The sequence below is a fragment of the Odocoileus virginianus genome, chromosome 12, assembly GCF_023699985.2.
Source record: "Odocoileus virginianus isolate 20LAN1187 ecotype Illinois chromosome 12, Ovbor_1.2, whole genome shotgun sequence".
Taxonomy (NCBI): domain Eukaryota; kingdom Metazoa; phylum Chordata; class Mammalia; order Artiodactyla; family Cervidae; genus Odocoileus; species Odocoileus virginianus.
Genome location: NC_069685.1, coordinates 1,586,633 through 1,607,819, shown reverse-complemented (window position 1 = coordinate 1,607,819; position 21,187 = coordinate 1,586,633). Strand labels below are relative to the sequence as shown.

The 21,187-nt window shown below is 35.7% G+C and overlaps 1 protein-coding gene across 3 annotated transcripts in view; it reads right to left on the bottom strand.

Moving 5' to 3' along the window:
* TLL1 (tolloid like 1) overlaps window positions 1-21,187 on the bottom strand; it is a 336,773-nt gene that overhangs the window by 141,976 nt on the left and 173,610 nt on the right. For all 3 annotated transcript variants that reach the window (XM_070474697.1, XM_070474695.1, XM_070474696.1), the window contains exon 9: window positions 12,327-12,442. In XM_070474697.1, coding sequence (XP_070330798.1) covers window positions 12,327-12,442 — 116 coding nt within the window. The remainder of the gene's footprint in view (window positions 1-12,326; window positions 12,443-21,187) is intronic.

Genomic DNA, 21,187 nt, shown 5'->3' with positions numbered 1-21,187 from the left:
AGTCAGTGATGCTGTCTAACTATCTCATCCTCTGCCACCCTCTTCTCCTTTTGCCTTCAATCTTTCCCAGCATCAAGGTTTTTTCCAATGAGTTGTCTATTCCCATTAGATGGCTAAAGTATTGGAGCTTCAACTTCAGCATCAGTCCTTCCAGGGAATATTCAGGGTTGATTTCCCTTAGGATTGACTGGTTCAATCTCCTTCAGTCCAAGGGTCTCTCAAGAGTCTTCTCCAGCACCACAGTTTGAAAGCATCTTCTTTGGTGCTCAGTCTGCTTTATGGTCCAAATCTCACATGTGTACATGACTACTGGGAAAACCAGAGCTTTGACTACATGGACTTTGTTGGCAAAGTAAAGTCTCAGCTTTTTAAAGCCTGCCTAGTTTTGCCATAGCTTTCCTTCCAAACAATAAGCATCTTTTAATTTCATGGCTGCCATCACCATCTGCAGTGATTTTGGAGCCAAAGAAAATGAAATTGATCTCTATTTCCACCCCTTCCATTAGCTATGAAGTAATGGGAACAGATGCCATGATCTGAGTTTTTTGAATGCTGACTTTCAAGTCATCTTTTTCACTCTCCTCTTTCACTCTCATCAAGAGGATCTTTAGTTCCTCTTCACTTTCTGCCACTAGAGTGATATCATCTGTGTACCTGAGGTTGCTGATATTTCTGCCAGCAATCTTGATTCATCAAGCCCAGCATTTTATATGATGTACCTGATGTGAAGAGTTGATTCATTAGAAAAGGCGGTGATTCTGAGAAAGACTGAAAGCAGGAGAAGAGGACAACAGATGACAAAATGGTTGAATGGCATCATCGATTCAATGGACATGAGTTTGAGCAAGTTCCAGGAGATGATGAAGGACAGGGAAGCCTGGCGTGCTGCAGTCCATGGGGTCACAAAAAGACATGACTGAGCAACTGAACAACAACTCTGCATAGATGTTAAATTAGCAGGGTCACAATATATACACCCTTGTTGTATTCCTTTCCCAATTTGGAACCAGTCTGTTGTTCCGTGTATGGTTGTAATGTTGCTTCTTGTCTTGCATATAGGTTCCTCAGGAGGCAGGTAAGGTGGTATGGTATTCCCATCTCTTTATGAATTTTCCACAGTTTGCTGTGTTCCACATAGTCAAAGACTTTGGAGCAGTCAATGAAGCAGAAATAGATGTTTTTCTGGAATTCCCTTAATTTTCCTATGATCCAGTGTATGTTGGCAAGTTGATCTCTGGTTCCTCTGTCTTTTCTAAATTCAGCTTGTACATCTGGAAGTTCTCAGGTCATATACTATTGAAACCTAGCTTGAAGGATTTTGAGCATAATCTTGCTAGCATGTGAAATACTGGCAAAAGCATGGCAGTCTGAACATTCTTTGGCACTGGGCTTCTTTGCGATTGGAATGAAAACTGACCTTTTCCAGTCTGTGGATACTGCTGAGTTTTCCAAATTTGCTGACATATTGAACACAGCACTTAAACAGCATCTTCTTTTAGCACTAAAAATAGCTCAGCTAGAATTCTGTCATCCCAAATAGCTTTGTTTGTACTAATGTTTCCTAAGGTGAGTGACCACATTATCAAGGTTATCCGGGTCATTAAGACATTTCTTATATAGTTTTTCTAATGATTCTTGATACTTTTCTGTTTCTGTCAGGTCCTCACTATTTCTGTTATCATACCCATCTTTGCATGAAATATTCCCTTGAAATCTCCAATTTTCTTGAAGAGATCTTAGTGTTTTCCATTCTATTGTTTTCCTCTATTTCTCTGCATTGTTCATTTACAAAGGCCTTCTTATCTTTCCTTGCTATTCTCTGGAACCCTGCATTCAGTTTAGAGTATCTTTCCTTTGCTCCCTTGCCTCTTGCTTCTCGTCCTTTCTCAGCTACTTACAAATGCAGAGCTTTCTCAGAACATTTTGCCCTCATTCATTTTTCTTTTGGTGATTTAGGTCACTGCCTCCTGTACAATGTTACCAACCTCTGTCCTTAGTTCTTCAGATACTCTCTTCCAGATCTAATCTCTTGAAACTATCCATCACCTGCATTGTATAATAAAAGGGATTTGATTAGGTCATACCTAAATGGTCTAGTGGGTTTCCCTACTTTTTCAGATGGTAAAGAATCCACCTGCAATGCAAGTGACTTGGGTTCAATCCCTGGGTCAGGAAGATCCCCTGGAGAAGAGAATTGCAACCCACTCCAGTATTCTTGCTTGGAGAATCCCAGGGACAGAGGAGCCTGGTGGGCTATGGTCCACGGAGACGCAAAGAGTTGGACACGACTGAATGACTGACCCTTTGCAATGAGGAGCTTATCATCTGAGCCATGGTCAGCTCCAGGCCTTGTTTTTACTCTCTGTGTAGTTTCTCCATCTTTGGCTACAAAGAACACAATCAATCTGATTTCAGTGTTTACCATCTGGTAATGTCCAAACAAATGGAGATTATTCTGTCGTTTCAAGGATGCATCCAAGTACTGCAGTTTGGACTCTTTTGTTGACCATGAGGGCTCTTCCATTTCTTCTAACGGATTCTTGCTCACAGTAGTAGATATAATGGTCATCTGAATTAAATTTGCCCGTTCCCATCAATTTTAGTTCACTGATTCCTAAGAGGATAGTGCCATCTCCTGCTTGACCACGTCTAACTTACCTTGATTCATAGACCTAACATGCCAGGTTCCTATGTAATATTGTTTTTTATAGCACTCGGCTTCACTTTCACCACCAGAGACACCCACACCTGAATGTTATTTGCATTTGGTCCAGCCGCTGCACTCTTACCGGAGCTATTTGTAATGGCCTTCTGCTTTTCCCCAGTAGCATACTGGATACCTTCTGACCTAGGGGGCTCATCTTGTGGAGTCATATCTTTTTGCCATTTCATACTGTCCATGGGGTTCTCCAGGCAATAATACGAGAGTGGGTTGTCATTTCCTTCTCCAGCGGACAATGTTTTGTCAGTCTTCATTATTATCCATCCATTTCAGGTGGCCCCACACAGGATGGCCTATAGCTTCATTGAGTTACACAAGCCCCTTCACCATGTCAAGACTGTAATCCATGGAGAGGAAAATTCTAAGATGTATTTAACACATTTGTGACCACTCCTCTGTTCAGGGGATTTTCCATCAAGAATACAGGAGTGGGTTTCTCTTTCCTTCTCCAGGGTATCTTCCTGACCCCGGGATCGAATCCATGTCTGCACTGCAGACATCCTGCATTACAGGCAGATAGTTTACCACTGTACCACCCAGGCTTCCCATTAAATCTGTAAAGAACAATTAATAAATCTAGTAAAAGTGGCAAATAATATTTTAATATGTTAAAATGTATCTTTCTACTATTTGGTAGTTGAAGCAGTCAAAAGCAATACTATAGAGAATATACAAATAGAATAAAAAGATTATTGTGAATGTAGAAAAGATTGTACCTAACCATTGCACAAAACACATTTTCAAGCAAAGATTTTTTTGTGTTTTAATTATTATTGGTCAATTCCAAGTTCATACGGTCAGCCTCAATCTATTTCAAACACTGACTTCATACAGACTACAGCCTTTCTTCAAAAAGTGATTAAAGAGAAATTGATTAGAAAAGGAAGACTGGGAAACAACACATGTTTGTGAATAAAAAATATATTACTAAAAATATGTGAGTTTAGAAGAAATGATAAAAGATGAAGCAGCTGATTAAAATTGAAAACTAAAAATACTATGTGTCAAGCTGATGAAATTCAGACAAAGTAGCTCTCAAAAGAAAAATATATATCCTTAAATATTTGTATTGTAAAAGAAAAGGTGCTTGAAATTAAAACACAACCAAAGCAGTAAAAGTAATCTATTAATCTCTAGATTTAATGCAATCTCTATCAAACATCCATGACATTTTCCCAGAGAAGTAGAATAAATAATCCCATAATTATATAGAACCACAAAAGACCCCAAATTGCCAAAGCAATCTTGAGAAAAAACAACAAAGTTAAATATATCACAGTCCCAGACTTCAGACTAGATACAAAGCTACAGTAATCAAAACTAGTATCTGTTGCATTGGCACAACAGATATATAGAACAATGCAAGAGACTGGAGAGCCCAGAAATAAACCCTCATATTTAAAGGTCAATTAGTCTAAAACAAAGGAAGAGTGAATATGCAATGGAGAAAAAACAGCATTTTCAATAAATGGTGCTAAGAAAACAAGACAGCTACATTTAAAAGAATGGATTTAGAACACTTCCTCACACCATATACAAAAAGGAGTTCAAAATGTATTAAAGATCTAAATGCAAGGGCTGAAATCATAAAAGTCCTAGAGGAAAACATAGGCCAAGCACTCTTTTGACATATATAATAGCATTATTTTTTGGTCTGCTTCCTAAGGCAAAGGAAATAAAACAAAAGTAAACAAATGAGACCTAACTAAACTTAAAAGCTTTTCCACAGGAAAGGAAATAATCAAGAAAGCAGACAACCTACTGAATTAATATTTGCAAGTGGTACTGCCAGCAAGGGGTTAATATTCAAAATATATAAACAGATCAGTACAAAAAGGCAATACAATAAAAAAATGGACAGAATCTTTTGACATATTTTTACAAAAAAGATACACAGATACGGCAAACAGGCACAAGAAAGGATGCTCAATATCACTAATTATTTGAGAAATGAAAATCAAAACTGAGATATCATCTCACACTTGTGAAAACGGCTATAGTCAAAAAGTCTACAAATAGCAAATGTTGGAGAGGATGTGTGAATAGAGAATCCTCTTACACTGATGTGTGCATGCATGCCTGCTCAGCCGTTACAGTCACGGCCAACTCTCCGTGACCCAAGGGACCATAGCCCTCCAGCGCCTCTCTTCATGGGATTCTACAGGCAAGAAGACTCGAGTGGGTTGCCATGCTCTCCTCCAGGGGATTTTCCCCACCCAGGGATCGAACCTGCATCTCCTGCACCACAAGGGGATTCTTCACCACTGAGCCAGCAGGAAAGCAACCTACACTGTGGGTGGGAATGTAAATTGGTGCAGCCACTCTATAAAACACTAGGGAGTTTCCTCTGAAAACTAAAACTAGGACTATCATATGGTCCAACAATTCCGTCCCTGTGTATATATCTGGAAAAGTGAAAACACTAATTTGGAAGGACACACGCACCCCACTGTTCATAACAGCACTCTTTATAATAGCCAAGATACAGCAGCAACCCAAGTGCTAGTCAACAGATGAATGGATGTAGAAGATGTGCCATATACATGAATACTACTCAGCCATAAAAAGAATAAAATTCTTCCATTTGTAGCAACATGGATGGACATAGAGAATGCTATGCTTAGTGAAGCAAAGTCAGAGAGAAAGACAAATACTGTATGAAATCACTTCTTCATGGAATTTAAAAAATAATACAAATTAATGTATACACAAAAACAGAAGCATACTCACAGATAAAGAAAATAAACTTGTGCTTACCAAAGGAGAGAGGGAAAGGAAGAAAGACAAATTAGGGGTAGAGGATTTAAAGATAAAAACTATCACATATAAAAGAAAGCAAAAATGGCATACTGTACAGCATAAAGAATGGTAGCCATTACATTTTAATAATTTTAAGGGAGTGTAATCTGCAAAAATACTGTATGCTGTACACCTAAAACTAATATAAAATTGTAAATCTACAATAACTCAAAAAAATGAATAAAAAGCAAAGAAGTAAAGAAAATCAGAATGAACATAAATGTTAAATGAAAGAAAATAATAAAAAATATAAGAAAGATAAGTATGTTTCATTCACCATTTCTAACAATAAATTTGCTTATCACTGTAAACAATATTAAAATATATTAGAAAAAATGATAGATTTATTTTTTCCTATTTTGCAACATTTTGGAAAATACCATTTTATTAGTAATCCTGCATATAAGAAAAGTAAATAAACTTTGAATGCTGATGTTATGGGTACTGCAATTAGATGGGAGAAACTTTTTCCAGATATAATCTTGCTCATACTAACTGATTTAATTTGATTAACCTCATTTCAAAGTTTTCCATATTCTATAATGCTTTGTTTTAAAACATCATGTATATTGCAATAACATGGATGGATCTAGAGATTGTCATACTGAGTGAAGTAAGTCAGACAGAGATAGCCAAATATCATACAACGTGGCTTATATGTAGAATCTAATATGAATATAATTTATTTAAATTTATTTGAATTTAATTCAGATGACCATTTATTTCTACTACTGTGTACAAGAATCCCCTAGAAGAAATGGAGAAGCCCTCATAATCAACAGAAGCGTCTTGGTGCAATACTTGGTGCAATCTCAAAAATGACAGAATGATCTGGGTTCATTTCCAAGGCAAACCATTCAGCATGACAGTAATCTAAGTCTAGGCCCCAATCACTAATGCCGAAGAAACTGACATTGACCAGTTCTATGAAGACCTACAAGACCTTCTAGAGTGAACACCAGCAAAAGATGTCCTTTTCATCACAGGGGACTGGAATGAAAAAGTAGGAAGTCAAGAGATACCTGGAATGCCTGGTAAGTTTGGCCCTGAGGTACAAAATAAGGCAAGGCAGAGAGAGGCTAGCAGAGTTTTGTCAAGAGAACGCACTGGTCACAGCAGACACCCTTTTCCAACAAGACAAGAGACAACTCTACACATGGACATCATCAGATGGTCAATACTGAAATCAGGTTGATTATATTGTTTGAAACCGAAGATGGAGAAGCTCTAGAGAGTCAGCAAAAACAAGATTCGGAGTTGACTGTGGCTTAGATCATGAGGTCCTCACTACAAAATTCAGGGTTAAATTGAAGAAAGTAGGGAAAATTGTTAGGCCATTCAGGTATGACCTAAATCAAACCCCTTATGATTATACAGTGGAGGTGATGAATAGATTTAAAGGATTAGATCTGGTAGACAGAGTGCCTGAAGAACTATAGATGGAGGTTCATAACACTGTAAAGGAGGTGGTGACCAAAACCATCCCAAAGAAAAAGAAATGCACGAAGGAAAAGTGATATGAGGAGGCTTTACACACAGCTGAGGAAAGAAGAGAAGGGAAAGGCAAGAGAGAAGGGGAAAGATATGCCCAGTTGAATGCAGAGTTCCAGAGAATAGCAAGGAGAGATAAGAAAGTCTTCTTAAGTGAACAATGAAAAGAAATAGAGGAGAACAATAGAATGGGAATGACTAGAAATCTCTTCAAGAAAATTGGAGATATCAAAGGAATATTTCATGCAAGGATGGACAGAAGCAGTAGGGACTGAACTGAAGTAGAAGAGATTAAGAAGAAGTGGCAAGAATATACAGAAGAGCTATACCAAAAAAGTCTTACTGACCCAGTAACCATGATGGTGTGGTCATTCACCCAGAGCCAACTATCTTGGTCTGTGAATTCAAATGGGATTTACGAAGCATTACTACAAACAAAGCTAGTGGAGGTGATGGAATTCCAGCTGAGATATTTCAAATCCTAAAAGATGGTTAATTTGGTTGGAGTGTTGCACTTAATATGTCAGCAAATTTGGAAAACTCAAGGGCCACAGGACTGGAAAAGGTCAGTTTTAATTTCAGTCTCAAAGAAGGGCAATGCCGAAGAATGTTCACTACTGTACAATTGTGCTCATTGCACATGCTAGCAAGGTTAAGATCAAAATCCTTCAAACTAGGTTTCAGCAGTACCTGAACCGAGACTGACCAGATGTATAATTTGGGTTTAGAAAAGGCAGAGGAAACACAGATCAAATTGTCAACACTCTCTGGATCATAAAGAAAGTAAGGGAATTCCAGAAAAACATCTACTTCTGCTTCATTGACTACTCTAAAGCCTATGATTGTGTGGATCACAACAAACTGTGGGAAATTTTAAAGGGATGGGGAATACCAGGCCACCTTACTGGTCTGCTGAGAAACTTGTATGTAGGTCAAGTTCATATCCGTTGAGTCAGTTATGCTATCTAACCATCTCATTGTATGCCACCCTCCTCTCCTTTTACCTTCAATCTTTCCCAGCATAAGGGTCTTTTCCAATGATAGAGTTATTCCTATCAGGTAGCCAAAGTATTAGAACTTCAGCTTCAACAACAGTCCTTTCAATGAATATTTAGTGTTGATTTCTTTTAGGATTGACCGGTTTAATCTACACGAAATCCAAGGAACTCTCAAGTTTTCTCCAGCACCACAATTTGAAAGTATCAATTCTTCAGCCTTCAGCCTTCTTTTCTTTGTTTCTTTGGTCCAGTTCCCACATCCATTCATGACTACTGAGAAAACCATAGCTTTCACTATGTGGACCTTTGTCAGCAAATTGATGTCTTTGTTTTTTAATATGCTATCTAGGTTTGTCATAGCCTTTCTTTCAAGCAGCAAGTGTCTTTTAATTTCATGGTTGCAGTCACCATGCCCGGTGATTTTGAAGCCCAAGAAAATACGCAGAGTACATCATGAACAATACCACACTGGATGAATCACAAGCTGCAATCAAGATTGCTTGGAGAAATATCAACAACCTCAGATATGCAGATGATATCACTCTAATTGCAGAAAGGAAGAGGAATTAAAGGTCCTCTTGATGAGAGTGAAAGAGGAAAGTGAAAAGCCTGGCTTAAAACATTAAAAAACCTTGGATCATGGCATCCAGTGCCATCGCTTCCAGGTAAATAGAAGGGGAAACAGTGACAAATTTTATTTTCCTGAGCTCCAAAATCACTGTGGGCCGTGACAACTGCAGCCATGAAATCAAAAGACACTGAAATCAAAAGGATTGATGCTGAAGCTGAAGCTCCAATACTTAGGCCACCTGATGTGAAGAATTAATTCATTGGAAAAGACCCTGATGCTGGGAAAGATTGAAAGCAGGAGGAGAAGGGGACGACAGAGGATGAGAAGGTTTGATGGCATCACTGACTCAATGGACATGAGTTTGAGCAAGCTCTGGGAATTGGTGATGGACAGGGAAGCCTGGCGTGCTGTAGTCCATTGGGTCACAAAGAGGTGGACATGGGTGAGCGACTGAACTGAATCTGAGAGGTAAGGGAGGAGGGATAAATTGGGAAGTTAGGAATGACATACTGAAGCGACTTAGCAGCAGCAGCAGGACACACACTTCTATGTATAAATAGATAACTAGTATGGACCTACTGTATTGCACAGGAAGCTCAATACTCTGTAATGTTCTATTAGGGAAAAGAACTTAAAATAGGGTGGATATATATATATATATATATATATATATATATATATATAACAGATTGACTTTGCTATATATCTGAAACTAACACAATATTGTAAATCAAACAGACTCCAAAAAAATTAAGGAAAAAGAACAAATAGAAAGGATGAAAAAAATTATGTAGTTTTAAACTCTCTGAAGCTATATTTACTTTTATATCTTACTTTTCAGTATGTTTTTAAGGACAGACAAAGGATGAGATGTTTGGATGGCATCACCAACTCAATGGGCATGAGTTTGAGTAAGCTCCGAGAGTTGGTGATGAACAGAGAGGCCTGGAGTGCTGCAGTCCATGGGGTCACAAAGAGTTGGGCACGACTGAGCAACTGAACTGAACTGAATGATTTTCACAATATATTTTCAAGGGCTTATTCAAAGACTAGAAGTAGAAATTGATCAACACCTATAACTAAGTTACAACATAGGCTCATAATTCTTAAATTAAAAATACCTTTATAAAGAATAACATGTGCATTCATGTACTACAAGTATTTTATAACTTTTTATGTGTAAAATCTATTTATGCACACAAAAGTTTCATTTAATTTTCATTGTAAGAACAAACTTGTTGTTACCAAAAGGGAGAGAGAAGGGAGAATGAGCAAATTATGGTATAGGATTAAAATATAAAAACTACTATGTATAAAGTTTAATAAACAAATTGGTATATTGTATAACACAGAGAATGAAAGTAATATCCTGCACAACTCCATACCCACCATACTCAAAATACCACTCAATTATCAGGGATACAGATTTTTATTTAACTGCATTTTCATTTTCACTGAAACTAAAGTGCATTTGCGTCATTCCAGATGAATTAGTGAAAACCAAAGGACAAAAATCATTTAACAACTTTTAAAAAGCAATCATTAAAATCTTGGTCAGGAAAGATGTTTAAGAAAGAATCTAGAAATTAACTTATTTATTTATTTCACTTCTCAGTAATTTAAAATTCTGTAACAAACAATCTGATAAAGGGAAGTTTACATCTTCCTTTTCAATCCTTATATGTGTAATTCCATTTTCTTCCCTTAATGTGCTACAACTTCTACCAAACCTTTTTTAAAAAGGGGTGGGGAAACTGGTGGACACACTTGATTTTTTACCTATTTCAAAAGAAATATTTTCAGAATGTCACCAATAATAACGGTGAACAGGAAAGTGAAAGTCGATCAGCCGTGTCCAACTTTTTGTTACCCAAGGACTGTAACCTGCCAGGCTCTTCTGTCCATGGAATTCTCTAGGCAAGAACACTGGGGTGAGTAGCCCTTCCCTTCTCCATGGGATCTTACCAATCCAGGGATCCAACCCAGGTCTCCTGCATTGCAGGCAGATTCTTTACAATCTGAACCACCAGGAAAGCCCAATGACAATGGTACTTGCACTAGCTTTTGTTGATTTTCTTCATAAAATTAATGAAATATTTTTATTTTCCTAATTTGCTAAGGGTTTGTTGTTGCTGGCAAATCACTAATAGATCTTTTTCTTGATTTAACTGAGATACTCATTTAATGGTACTTATATGTATTACACATACATATAAAAACCAACATATATATATATGATATATAATACATATATACACATATCCATGCATATATTTGCTTTTGAGATATATAGTAATAGTAATATATTTTATATGGTACTTATATGATTATAGATAGATACATATATACATATACATGCGTAGATATTTGCATTTGTTTTGGTAATGTGGGGAAGATTTTACATACATATTCAAATGTGAGTCTGGGTTAAAATTTTCCTTTCTTACACTGTTTTTGTCATCAGAATGGCTATCTATCAGGTTTTGCTAACTATATAAATTGTTGTTGGTGTTTAGTGACTAAGTCATGCCTTACTTTTTTGTAAACTCATGAACGGTAGCCCTCCAGGCTCCTCTGCCCAAGGGATTTTCTAGGCAAGAATACTGGAGTGGGTTGCCATTTCCTTCTCCAAGGGATCTTCCTGACCCAGGAATCAAAACCACATCTTCCGCATTACAGGTGGATTCTTTACCACTGAGCCACATTGGAAACTCTAACCATATAAACAGTAGAGTGTAATTTTTATTTTATTCTCTGGAAGACTTTATGTAAGACCATATTTATTTCTTACTGGTTGTTGGGTAGAACTTATGAAGCCATCGAGCCTGGGTTTTCATTGTCAAAAATTTTTTTGACAAATAATGCAAATAAACAATAATTTGATTTCTCTATTGGTTAAAGAAACATTCAAATTTTTAAATTTCTTCTTGAATCAGAGCTGACTAATATTTTGTAGTAATTTTCCCATTTCATTTACATTTTCAAAGTTATTGGCATAATATTCAAAATGTTCTTTTGGTGTCTAAAGCATCTATGGTTATAATAATTGTTTTATGCTAATGTTAGATAATTGTGCTTTCTCTGTTATTCTTTCTTTCTTGATCTCTTCTCATCCATTTCTCTATTTATTAAATTGTTTCAAAGTACCAACTTTGTCCATATTTTGTACCATATAGTTTCATGTTTTTAAATTTATTTTTTATTTCTTCCTTTATGTACTATTCCATTTATTTTATTGCTCCTTTTTGTAGCATCTTTATATGGATATCTATCTCTTTGGAGTATTTTTTATTTCCTAATATGAATATATAAGTTTCTGAATTTCCTTCTAAATATGCTTTAGATGTATTTTACAGACTTGGAATTCTCAGTACTTTTGTTATAATTGAAAATAATTTCTAATTTTTATCACAATTTCTTCTTGAATGAATGGGATAGTTGATATATATTTCCCAGTTTTAGTATGTGTGGGATTTTTCTAGTTATCTTTCTGATACTGATTTTTAACTTAATTCCATTGTATCTGAGAACATAATTTGTATTATGTCAACCCTTTTAGATCATTTACTATTTCTTTTAAAATTATCTCTTTCAAAAAATTCCTGGAGCTTGCATAATACCCATCATAAATTTTCTGAGCTATTCAATTAATCAAAAAAGAATGCAAAACAAAGTAAAATATATTTGAAAGAAGATGAACCTTTGCATTTAAAACTAAAAGAGAACACTTGATGGGATTAACTACCTTCTCTCCTGGGGTCACAGAGACTCTCCAGATGCAGTGTGTATAAGATGGATAGCCATTTGGAAATCCTGGGGAGGACAGATTGCCATTGGATTCTTGTAGGGTTTCTCCACATGCTGAAAGAAAGAACAAACAACATATGTTTGATTTTTTTTAATGAAAAAGATAAAATTATTCATTATTTTTTATAAAAGACACTTGCATTATAAATGAATCTTGAGTCTTTTGGTGTTAGACAAGGATATATATTTGTATTTTATAAAACACTTTTCCTTTATAAGTAAGTTTTTAAAATGTCTTTCTTACTAGAATTTCAGTATACTTAAAGGGATTGCTATAGCTAAACATATAACAAGATTAAGAGATAAATAACCTGAAGAACCATAAAATTTTTCCTCATGGAAACATTTCTCATTCATTCCTAAGGAGCAAATAGCCAACTTATGCATCACCTATACTCAGTTTGAAGCCAGTGGGTACCTATTCGATGTGATTCTGGGACTCCCTGGAACATTCTATTATTATATTTGGTGTAGAGTGAAGTTAATTTTAATAATGAATACTGTATCAAAGTTGGGAAAAAGAAAATTTAAATAATAATGAATAAATAGTCAATAAAAATGGTGCCAAAATGACACACAACCAATTTTTTTTTCAAAATAAACTGGAATAAGTTGAAACATAAATTATGAAAAAAAAAAAGAAAAAAAATTATGGAATTCAGATTTTCCAATGAGATATAGATATTTATTTATTCTCTGTTTTCTGCCTATTATAAGTAGAAATTTCTGGGAAAGCAATTTTATTTTCCTTTTACTACCCCTATCTACTGGAGAATCCCATGGAGAGGAGCCGGGCAGTCTACAGTCCATGGGGTCACAAGAGTTGGACACAGCTTAGCGACTAAACAACCAAACAACCAACAGCCCCTATCTAACTTCTTGGTAGTAATTACCAGTCATCTGATGTAGCAAACAGTCAGCTATACAGCCTCAAGATCTGTATGACTAATATCTATAGGCCAATTCAACAAAGGCAAGATCAGAGGATAATTAGCTCACTGGTTCAGCCAAGGTTTGTAGTCAGAAGCATTCTACAATGGACTGTCTTGTTGCTTTTGCAAGACATGATCTGAGTTAAATGAATCTAAGCTGATTTAAGTACCCTTAATTCATGAACAATCACTATACAGCAGTTAGTTTATATAAATATTTATATAAAGATGTTTATAACTTTCATTCAACAGTTTGAAAGAATAACTCCTTCCTTCTGAAGAAGACTGAGATAAAACCTGATATATTACCATATTATAGAGCCAGCAGGTGAACTCTAACGGATGAACTCTTGTCTCATCAAAACAATACATTATAAATGGTTCTGCATATCTTGATTTAAATGAAGAAACAAAAATAATAGCTTGGAAAACATAAAATAGACATGTAAAAAGAGTTTGATATGATATAAATATTTATGCAGCCATGAAATTAAAAGACACTTGCTTCTTGGAAGAAAAGCACTGACAAACCTAGACAGTGTATTAAAAAACAGAGACATTAACTACAAAGGTCCTCATAGTCAAAGCTATGGTTTTTCCCATAGTCATGTACGGATGTGAGAGCTGGAACAATAAAAAAGGCTGAGCACTTAAGAACTGATGCCTTTGAACTGTCATAAGGGAGGAGACTCTTGAGAGTCCCTTGGACAGAAAGGAGATCCAACCAGTCCATCCTAAAGGAAATCACCCTGAATACTCATTGGAAGGACAGATGCTGAAGCTGAAGCTCCAATAGTTTGGCCACCTGATGCGAAGAACTGACTCATTGGGAAAGACCCTGATTCTGGGAAAGATTGAAGGCAGAAGGAGAAGGGGATGACAGAGGATGAGATTCTTGGATGGCCTCACAGACTCAATGGACATGAGTTTGAGCAATCTCCAGGAGATGGTTTAGGACAAAGGAAACCTGGTATGCTGCAGTTCATGTGGTCACAAAGAGTCGGACATGACTGAGCGGCTGAATAACAACAACAAATAATGTTTGTACAACAAAATAAATTTAAAATAAGAGCAAGCAATATTTATTCTGATAAACAGGCAGATAAAAGCAACTTGAGAATAAAAGAAAGATGCTAAAGGTAAAAAATATGTAATCAACACTTTCCATGAATCATCTAAGGATACTTAATAAATATGACATTAAAAGACCCCTTAGAAAAATGAAAATTTGTTAAGATTTATTGATGCAACCGATGTGTTTCTAATTATGATCAGTTTAGGTGCTAAATAGCCATTGGGGAATTGAGTGTGTTTCAATGAAAAAATCTACAATTTATAGCAGTTTAAAAATAAATTCTGTAATTCCAAGCTACATAGAATGCTGGTACTGAAATTTCCTCAAGTGGAATTAAAACAATTAACTCACACATGTAAACAAACATTATTATATTGATAAAACAATAAAACAGAAAGCTCTCTGAAATGCAAAAAAAAAAAAAGAATATAATTCAAACATCTAATAATTGTATTATATAGCACCTACTTATAATGCAAGAACTGTGGACACCAATTGCCAAGTTGTAATCATTTGTGCCTTTCCCTCAGTACATGTGGCTATCCCAGGCTACCTGATCCCTATTTCAGAAGATTTTCATAAATTTCCCTGGGCATTTGTTGATTCATGTCCAGGTATAAAAACTAATTTTATAACTAAAACAACTAAAGGAAAATTAGCACAGAAATGATGGCACTACTAAGTTAAATACATAGTCTCCTCACTTACACAGAAATCTATCTAGTATATGGATGATAAGAGAGAAATTTGACTCATGGCATAATCCCTTGTTATGTCACACAAGCAAGTCTCAAAACCTTCAACTTCAGTTTTCTGTTCTTTAAAGTGGCTCTTATTAATATGTATTTCATAAAGTTGTTTTGTAGGGGTCAAGTATTGTTATGCCCAAAGCCCTCTATTTAGCACTTAGGATACCTCTGACACAGGTGGGAAAACTGTGGGCTTAACTTTTTACAATGTATCTTTGAACTAAAAAAAACTCAGTCTTATCTAAGAGAAAAAAAAAGCATAAATATACAAAGAAAAATTATCATCAGTCTCCTAATAAAAATCATTCTAAAGTAAAACAATTCACAAATTGAATTTTCATCTCTCTAGGCAGATGACATGATCTTATATGTACAAAACCATAAAGATTCCACAGACAAAAAAAAAAATACTGTTAGAAGTAATAAAAAAAATACAAAATTGTAGAATACAGAATCAACACACAAAGTTCAGTTGCATATTCATTAACTACCAATGAATAATATGAAAATGAAATTAAGAAAATAATTCTGTTTATAAGAAACCCCCCCAGTAATAAAATATTTAGGAATGAAAGAGGCAAAATAAACTTGAGGCAAAAGACATGAACATTGAAGACTACAAAACATTGATAAAAGAAATGTAAAGGACACAAAGATGTGTTCATGGATTGGAAAACTTAATACTGTTAAAATATTATCCATCCTAGTCAAAGCATGGATAAATTTCTAAAATTCAGTGCAAATATCAAATTCCCAGTGGCATATTTTTGTAGTAATGGGAGGAAAAGTCTTAAAATTCATATAGAATCACAAATCCTAAATAGCCAAAACAATCCTGAAGGGAGGAAAAAAACACAGAGCTGGAAGCCTCATTCTTCTTAACCTCAAAACATACTACATATCTACAGTAATTAAAAGTATGATACTAGCATAAGAGAGGCATATAGACCAATGGGACAGAATAAAGAGCCAAAAATAAACCCACACCTAAACAGTAAAATGGAATCTTTGACAAGGGTGCTAAGACTTTTCAATGGTGAAAAGATAGGCACTTCCATAAATGGTGTTAGGGAAACTAGATACACACATACAAGAGAATAAAATTGAACCCGTTTTTTCACTATCCTCAAAAATCAACTCAAAGTGGATTAAAGACCTAAAAGTAAGACCCCAATTTATAAAATTCCCAGAAGAAAAACATAGGTGAAAAACATCATAACAGAGGTCTTGGCAATGATTGCTTAGATGTGAAACCAAAAGCACAGGTAATAAGAGTAAAAATAGACAAGGGGAACAACAACAAGGTAAACAACTTCTGTGTAGCAAAGGGAAGAATCAAGAAAAGGAAAACAAATCTTTGGAATGGAACATTTGCGAATCATGCATCTATCTCACAAGGGGTTATATCCAAAACACAGAAGGAACTTAGCGAACAAACAACAAAACAAACCCCAAGTCACCAAACTTTGAAATGGGCAAAGGACTTGAATAGACATTTCTCCACAGAAGACATACAAATAGGCCAAAAGATACATGAAAAAAGTGCTCAATGTCACTAATCATCAGAGAAAGGAAAATCAAAACCACAATGAGATATCACCTCACAATGGCTGGTTGGCCATTATCAAAGAAACAGAAATAGCAAGTATTGGTGCGGATATAGAGAACCACTTTACACTGCTGTTAGGAATGCAAAATGGTGCAGCCACCATGGAAAACAATGTGGAGTTTCCTCAGAAATAATGAATAGAGCTACTCTGAATGAATACAGCAACTCTGCTTCTGGGTATTGATGCAAAACAATTGAGAACAAAGTCTTGAAGAAATATGCACACTCACATATTCATTGAGTATTACTGAGAGCAGCCATAGAAACAAACTGTCTTATCATTGGATGAATGAATAAATAAAATGTGGTATATGCATACAATGGAATATTATTCACCCTTCAAACAGAAAGAAATTTGTCATGTGCTACAACAGGGATGAACCTTGAGGATATAATTCTAGTGAAATAGGCTAGGCATAAACAAAAAGACAAATATCACATGAGATTTCTAGAGAGATCTGCTGTATACCAATGTGTATATAATTGACAGCACTGTACCGTACAATAAAAATTTTTAATAGGACATATGTTATATGCGTTTCATCAAAATTTAAAAATAATAATAATAAGAGTAAACTTCTAAATATTTTATGATCCATCTCACTTTTGCAACAGATGGTTCTCATGTATGCTTTACCTTCCAAGATAGAAAATTGTTTTTGAATTGTATAAATGCTTCCTGGATTGTGTGTGGCAGAGAAATTATTATTGATTTACAGTTGTTTGTATTCCCATCTACAGATATTTTTTGTGGCAAATGTCTATAATATCCAACAGATATCAAAGATTGAGAATAATTTTTCCATAGTCTTAAAGAATATCTTTATAATGTTACTAACTTGAAAAAAGTACAATAACTTGTAGTAGATAAATCTCTTCCCTCAAAATCTTGATAAACTCTAGAGTATGGGAAGAAATAAAACTATATTTAAACAACTTAGCACTACCTCATCAACTTCATACATCCATTGCTCTCTCAAACTTTTAAATGTAATAAATAAAATATAGATTTAAAATGATTTTAAGGTAAGAAATGTTAAAAGAAATCCTGTCATCTGAGTCATACTGGTGAAATTAATTACTGAAATATTTTAAAATATATTTCAACAGTAACTCCCTTGCCAAGTCCGACACCAGTTCCAAGAAGTCTTCCTCATTGCACGGTGCAGCTCAGTTCAGGCCCCCCTCTCAGAACTGCTTTAGCATCCTTTACTGATGAGATTTACTTCCTTGACAAGTAACATTGTATGCAGAATTGCACAGATGATTGGCTATTTGTGTGCATAATCTGTGCTTCCTTCTCTGTGGCCATAATATCTGGTGTAGTACCTTTCACATATTAAAGCAACTATTTCATTCATACAGCAACCACTTATGAGCACCTAATATTTAATTGATATGTAGATGATACCACTCTAAAGGCAAGAAGTGAAGAGGAACTAAAAAGCCTCTTGATTAGGGTGAAAGAAAGAAGAGAGTGAAAAAGCTGGCTTGAAACTTATTAAAAAAACTAAGATTGTAGCAACTTCAGGAAGCCCCTGGGGCTTCCCTGATAGCTCAGCTGATAAAGAATCTGCCTGCAAGGCAGTAGATTGATTGACCCGGTTCAATTCCTGGGTCAGGAAGAACCCCTGGAGAAGGGATAGGCTACCCACTCCAGTATTCTTGGGCTTCCCTTGTGGCTCAGCTGGTAAAGAATCCACCAGCAATGTGGGAGACCTGGGTTCGATCCCTGGGTTGGAAAAACACTCTGGGGAAGGGAAAGGGTATCCACTCCAGTATTCTGGCCTGAAGAATTCCATGGAATGTACATGGGGGTCCCAAAGAGTTGGACATGACTGAGTGACTTTCCCTTTCACTTTCATGGCATATGGTCCCATCACTTCATGGCAAATAGAAGGGGAAAATGGGAAAGCAGTGACATATTTTATTTTCTTGGGTTCCAAAAATCACTGCTAACAGTGACTGAAGCCATGAAATTAAAAGATTCTTGCTCCTTGAAAGGAAAGCTATGACAAACCTAGACAGCATTAAAAACCAGAGATATCATTTTGTTGACAAAGGTCCATACTGTCAAAGCTATGCTTTTTCAGTAGTCTTGAATAAATGTGAGAGTTTGGCCAGAAAGAAGGCCGAGAGTTGAAGAATTGATGCTTTTGAATCATGGTACTGGAGAAGACTCTTGAGAGTCCCTTGGACTGCAAAGAGATCAAACCAGTCCATCCTAAAGGAAGTCAATCCTGAATATTCACTAGAAAGACTGATGCTGAAGCTGGAGCTCCATTATTTTGGTCACGTAATGTGAAAAGCCATCTCATTGGAAATGACTTATGCTGGAAAGATTGAGGACGGGAGGAGAAGGGGACAGCAGGGGACTGAGATGGTTGGATAGCATCACCGACTCAATGGACATGAGTTTTGAGCAAACTCCAGGAGACAGTGAAGGATGGGGAAGCCTGGTAACTGCAGTTCATTGGGTCACAATGGACACATAGTGACACATTTGGACACATAGTGACTAAACAACAACAAAATACCCTGAGGGAAAAGTCTACTTCCAGTCCTAAAGATTATACTCTAATTGCGAAATGACAAGTGAATTGATGGTTTTAGGAATAAGACATGAAGGCCAGAGCAAATAGGGCATTTACTACCATGGGAATCCTGGGAGATCAGTTAGTTTTTAAGTAGGAGGTTACACAGAAGCTAAATCCTGAATATTAATTAGGACTTGGCTAGGAGTCAGTAGGAGTTTTCTGGATTGAGGAAGAAGCAGGAGGTGAGCACGCTTAGTGCCAGGTGCTGGATGAAGTAGAAGGGAGAAACTAGGCTGTAAGCGAAACACCTAGCAAAGAGGCTGGGGAAGAGACAGGGGAAAGGAAACCAGTCTTTATGCTAAAATAAGCAGAGTAGGATCTGCATATTGAAGTGCCACTTGAACGGCGGTATGGCCAGAGAACTAAAGAGATGTAAGAATAGAGGGAATAGGTTAATTAGGAAGCACTGTAGTAACCCAGACAAAAGGTGAGGATCCCTAGGATAGGGGATTCACTTCAAGAATGTGAGATAGGTGCCAAGAAGGCAGCAGGATTGATTAGTTGTGGGAAGTGTGGCAGAAAAAGGAATGAAGAGAGAATGCCCTCCACAGTTTTGACTTGGAATGATCTGTGTCTAGTACCATCAACTGAACTAAGAAATGTTTTATGAACAAATGGGTCTGTGAATAAATGAGAAAGTGACTAAATTTTTTTTTGCATGTTGGAAACATATTTGAGCCAAGAATTGTATATAAACACATATAAGTGATATTCTCTTTGAAATTTCAGAGAATTATATCAGGAATTACAGATTTTCTGTAACTAAAAAGAAACTCATATTAATTTAAAAAATAAATTTAATGTTCAAGCATTTAAAAAATTGCCAGTATTTAAATTTCCTGCACAATGAAACTGGTCTTCTATCCCTACAACCTCTACACAGATGTACATCCAATAGATGTAGATATCTGTATATATACACTGTATGTTTAACACCACTTTTAAATTTTTAAACATCTATTTTGACTACATCTATGAGTGACTACACATACACTTTTATATAACAATGATTCTAATCTTCAAAAGCCTCTTTATTTTTAGATATTTATTTTTTGTTAATTTCATTATGCTACTTTACATTTAATTAATGAAGATTTACTAAGAGAGTATTAGGGTTGACAGTTGGTATAGGTATGAAGTATAAGCCAAAAGGTTATGGGACTATAGAAAAACTATATTAAGAGAAAATGCAAATAAAGACCAGAAACTATATTAGAAGAGCTCAGTATCAGGAGTTTAGAAATAAAAAGGGGAAGTAATCCTAAAGTTGAATCAAATAAGTGGAGAATCTATTTAGAAAATGGGAGTCACAAAGGAAAAAAAGGCCCCCCAAAAAAGAGAGAGCAACAGAACAAATGAGTTATTTATAAAGGCACACCACCACTCACACATCTCAGTGAGTATCTCTTTCACCAACAGACTGTTGACTACTGGGATAAAGGGAAGATGAAGACCATTCTCTGCCCCACCTGGACATTTCCATATGTCAATGAGCAAATATGACATTTTGTGAATGAATCAGCTACCCAATCAGAAACTTTTCTAGACTGGTACCAATAATCACAGTAAACTTAGTTAATATAATTTCTCAATAACTAAATATATATAAATAAAATTTAAACATGGGAATCTATGTAAAACTTCAATGATTAATTTACCCATCCTATCCTGAATGTCTGTATAAGTTACTGGAAGAGCAGCCAACTAACGCTTTTAGCACTATTTTACTATTTATGACATCAGTATCTGGAACAAAAACTGAACTTCACAGGTATTAGTTTCCTATAAATAACAACAAAAAAATTGAAAATGCTGTGTTAAGCAAAATTAAGCATGT